A 4,669-nucleotide genomic window follows, 5' to 3' on the forward strand; every position below is an offset into this window, starting at 1 on the left:
TTCTCTCAGAACACCACGAAAATGATGTAGTAGTACAATAAATACATTTGTCGTTACAATTGGGTGTATGGGATGTTTAGGTTGCTCATCTAAATAAACGTTACTAACTAAAACAATAAAAATAAAAATAAAAAAAACATATCTGGCGATGCCGCGAGATTTCCAACCTCAGGCCCTCCCCAGCCCCCTCCCAACCCTCTTCCTAATCCCCTCCCTTATCCCTTCCCCCTCCCCGCCAGCCCCCTCCCCAGGGCGGGGCTCCAGCGCTCGGATCCCCTTTCAGGAGGAAGGCCTCCCGCGGTCGCGGACGCGAGGTGGCTGCGGGGCCCAGGACGCGGTCGCAAAACCGTCGTAACGTGCTACGGCGTTTCTTTCCGCGATTGGGGGCGGGGCAACGTTTTACAAACCGGACGGCGTTTCTCGGCGTTTCCTCTTTCCAGCCGGCGCCGAGCTATGGGTGAGTGCTGCTTGGGTGAGGGCCGGGGCGGAGGCGCGCGTTCAATCCGGCGCCATCCCGCCTCTCAGCCACCTTAGGAGGGTGGGCGCGCGGACCCTCGGCCACGGGCGGCCATGAGGAAGCTGGTGCTCAGGTTTGTGCCGCCGGCCGGGTCCGGCACTGGGGTCCGTGCCAGAGCCCGGGCCGGGGCTGCCGGCGGTGTCAACATGGCTGCGGCGGGGGAGGGTGCGGGCGGCGCGGCACGCGGTGATGACGCCTTAGGACTGCTGCAGACCCCGATGCGCCGTGGGGAAGCCAACCTTGGAGAACTGAGCGTGCCGCCCGCCCGGCGCGCGGCCTGGGGCTGGCCGGGGCTGGCCCGCGGCCCAGGGTTCAAGCTTCCGCTCCCCGCACCCCCGCACAGGGATCTCCCGGGACAACTGGCACAAGCGCCGCAAGACCGGGGGCAAGAGGAAGCCCTACCACAAGAAGCGAAAGTATGAGCTGGGACGCCCTGCTGCCAACACTAAGGTGCGTGCGGGGCCTCGCCACCCGGGAGGTCGGCTCTGGCGGGTGTCCACGATCCCGCTCTGTGCGTGGCTGTTGAGCCCCGGGTGGGAGCGAGTGGCCTCTTCCTCCTTACCTGTTGGGTAAATATCCTGTTTCCCCGAAAATGAGATAGTGTCTTATATTAATTTTTTCTCCCAAACTTGAGCTAGGTCTTATTTTCGGAGGATGTCTTATTTTCGGGGAAACACGATACTAAGGAGATTGCACGGAGGCGCACTGTTAGGATTAAAGCGATCCGCACGTGCTGGTTAGAAACCTGGTGTTTCTGTCGCATGGACACGTGATTTATAGTGTTTTTGATCAAGTTTGTTTCTGGTTTTTTTTTCTTGGAGGTAACTAGAGTGATGAAAAAGGTAACCTTAGGCGTGGTGTGGCCGTCTTGGCCACTTTGTGCCACTTGCCAATGCTAGGACTCGTCATAGTTACACTGACTGTTTCCTCCATGCGGCCAGGCTCCCTTTCCTCTCGCGCCTTGCTTTCCTTTATAACCTGATCCCTGTCTCCTTGTGTTCGCTAGATCGGACCCCGCCGCATCCACACAGTCCGAGTGCGAGGAGGCAACAAGAAGTACCGCGCCCTGAGGCTGGACGTGGGCAACTTCTCCTGGGGCTCAGAGTGTGAGTGAGTGAGGCCCGGCAGGAGAGGGTGGGAACCCGGAACCCGGCACCTACGGCCTTTTAGGAGCTTCAGGGAGTGCTTTTAGCAGGAAGTCCATGGCCTCCACCCAGATACTGAAGCTTGAAAGACCCTGAGGCTGTGGTAATTAGAGCTGTAACTCCTGTGGGCTCGGGGTGGGGCTGGATATAGAGACTGGTGGTCTGCCACCTCTGGGAAGAGGGGCTTGTGGGAGATGAGCTCTGCTTGATTCTGGATTTCTCCTGTGAGCAGGTTGTACGCGCAAGACAAGGATTATTGATGTTGTCTACAATGCCTCCAACAACGAGCTGGTCCGCACCAAGACCCTGGTGAAGAACTGCATCGTGCTGGTGGACAGCACGCCGTACCGACAGTGGTACGAGTCCCACTACGCACTGCCCCTGGGCCGCAAGAAGGGGGCTAAGCTGGTGCGTATTTGGGGAGCCAACCTCCCTGTTGGGTGGGGGGACGCCAACCCGATGGCAGCCTTCTTGTGATGAGATTCTGTCCAGTTCTGCTACTGAGTGGAAAGAGAAGAAAGCCTTCAGTGCTGAGGAAGGCAGAGGTTGGGATGTGCGGGGTTTAAGGGTGCCGTGTTAGAATTTGAGGACCCCCAGCTAACCATCTTTGTCTCCTTTACTCAGACTCCTGAAGAGGAAGAGATTTTGAACAAAAAACGATCGAAGAAAATTCAGAAGAAATACGATGAAAGGAAAAAGAATGCCAAAATCAGCAGTCTCCTCGAGGAGCAGTTCCAGCAGGGCAAGCTTCTCGGTAAGATGGCTGTTGCGTGGGGGTGGGTCACAGGCTGTTTTATTTTCCCTTGCCTCGGTCCTTTGGACTGCCAGCCATGTAGTCTGGAGGGTTCACAGGACAGTTTAATAACAGCAGCATACAAGTCGCCGTTTGGCCAACCCGTTAGTTTGAAGCTAAAATCGGACATGGTGGGCTGGAGTCCAGAGGCCTGAGTGAGCAGTATTCGGAGGAGTGAGTGCCCAGGCTGCGGGGGCTGTCTCAGTGATGAGAACTTTGTCCAGTTCTGCTACTGACTTTAAGTGACGATAAAGTGTATCTGAGGAGACAGCAGGTTTCGTGCCTGCCCCCCCTCCACCCCCATGCCTAAGTCAATGTAGCTTTTAAGGGCACGTAGCTATGGGTAAGGGCACATTGCTGTTTTGCTGAGGACCGCGTATTCTCTCGGCAGCATGCATCGCTTCAAGACCAGGCCAGTGTGGCCGAGCAGATGGCTATGTGCTCGAGGGCAAGGAGCTGGAGTTCTATTTGAGGAAAATCAAGGCCCGGAAAGGCAAATAAACCCTCTTCCCTCCTGTGTTAGCTCATGTAATAAAGGTGTGTGTGCTAGGTTCTGTGTCCACGTTGTCTGAATACTTGATCAGCCTGCTATTAAAAGTACTATAAACCCTCTCCCTGGAGGACTATTTCAATATAGTAGGGGGGCCATGGGTAACGTGGTTCAACCTGCACACTGATGACCTGTCACGGGCACCTACCTGGGTTGCAGGTTCAATCCCCTGCCTGGGTCAGGGCACATGCAGAAGGCAACCCAATCAATACATCTTTCTCATTGATGTTTCCCTCTTTCCTCCCTTTCGTTCTCTAAAAATCAATGGGAAAAAATGTTCTTGGGTGAGAATTTTAAAAATCTATATAGTAAGGGGAACTTCTCTCACCCCAAAGTGACTTGTGGCTTGCAGGCCAAGCAATGACTATATAGGGAGGTATTACAGCATTAAGGCCCCCACAGTATTGATGTGTTGATCATGATTGTAATAACCTGAAGCAATATTGCCTCAGCAGTTGGCTCCTTTAGAGATCCTGTACCCCTTGGACCTTTATTTATTGGGGGGGGGGGGGGGGGCCTTTATTTTAATCTAGAAATCAAAATTTCTGCAGTGTTGAGAGCAGGTTGTATTTTTCTCTTTAAGCACTAACCCCTTGCCCTAGAAAGTATGTTAGGATGCCAATTTTTCAGTTCAGAGAGCGAGAAACAAGGATGAGAATCGATCAGCTGCCTCCTGCACGCCCTCCACTGGGGACTGAGCCCACATCTTTAGCATGTGCCCTTGACCAGAATTGAACCCATTACCCTTCAGTCTGTGGGCTGACGCTCTTATCTATTGAGCCAAACCAGCTACGGCTAACCAGTATTTAATGAAATTTGTGTTTATCTTTCTGACTTGAGCTAGCACAGACCTACTTGACACCTGCACTTTGATGTCAGCAGGTTCATCTAATGTCATCAAACCTTGGTTCAACCTGTAACGCCACCGTGATCATACTGGTCCCTTTTTTAGTATCTTATTTCTCAATGTTGCTGCTGCTGTACCCAGTGAAACCCTAGCAATCAATGATTATTTTAAAACATTGGGTTTTTGTTGGTTTTTTTTTTTAATCACTTCCCATCTCAAAATCCTTACTAAAGACTGAAAATGTGACTGGTCCCTTTTCTATAGTGCCTACCACCTGACTTTAATTTATGAACATTTCAGATATCCACATGACTTCTTCAGGTCTTTGACTAGTGGGCTCTCGGATCACAATTTTAAAAATATGAATAGTTTAGGGAGAGAGGAATAGAGACAAATATAGATGATACCCGTAGCTGCTTTGGCTCAGTGGATAGAGCATCGGTCAGTCCTGCAGACTGAAGGATTCTGGATTTAATTCATGTCAATGGCACACACCTTGGTTGCAGGCGCCTCCCTGGCCTGGACCCTAGTCGGCACGTGCGGGAATCAGACAATAGATGTGTTTCTGTCATTGATATTTCCGTTTCCCTCTCCTACTCTAAAAATCAATGGAAAACCAACTCAATCCCCATAGGGAGCATGCAGGAGGCAGCCAATCAGTGATTCGTTATTGATGTTTCTCTGAAATCAATTTAAAAAATACCTTTTAAAAATAGAAGTATTTTTATGTATTTCTCCATTTAAAAAAAAATTGAGAATCATTGGCCGCCTGCTGCATGCATCATCCCCACGGGGTATTGAGCCTGATCCCTGGGCA

At 51.7% G+C, this 4,669-nt stretch overlaps 1 protein-coding gene across 1 annotated transcript; it reads left to right on the forward strand.

The window, feature by feature from the left end:
- Positions 1-311: 311 nt before the first annotated feature.
- On the forward strand, positions 312-3,067 carry RPS8 (ribosomal protein S8). The gene is made up of 6 exons (XM_084874748.1): positions 312-457; positions 861-967; positions 1,524-1,623; positions 1,895-2,070; positions 2,287-2,416; positions 2,847-3,067. The coding sequence occupies exons 1-6, from the start codon at positions 454-456 to the stop codon at positions 2,954-2,956; spliced, it is 627 nt and encodes a 208-aa protein (XP_084730874.1). The 5' UTR covers positions 312-453; the 3' UTR covers positions 2,957-3,067.
- The last annotated feature ends 1,602 nt before the right edge of the window (positions 3,068-4,669 follow it).

Source organism: Pipistrellus hanaki (assembly GCF_964339955.1).
Source record: "Pipistrellus hanaki genome assembly, chromosome: 2".
In the NCBI taxonomy this organism is placed as follows: domain Eukaryota; kingdom Metazoa; phylum Chordata; class Mammalia; order Chiroptera; family Vespertilionidae; genus Pipistrellus; species Pipistrellus hanaki.

Coding starts and splice junctions, on each gene's coding strand:
- RPS8 (XM_084874748.1), top strand. Junction 968..1,523: donor GCCCTGCTGCCAACACTAAG/GTGCGTGCGGGG, acceptor TGTGTTCGCTAG/ATCGGACCCCGCCGCATCCA. Junction 1,624..1,894: donor CTTCTCCTGGGGCTCAGAGT/GTGAGTGAGTGA, acceptor TCCTGTGAGCAG/GTTGTACGCGCAAGACAAGG.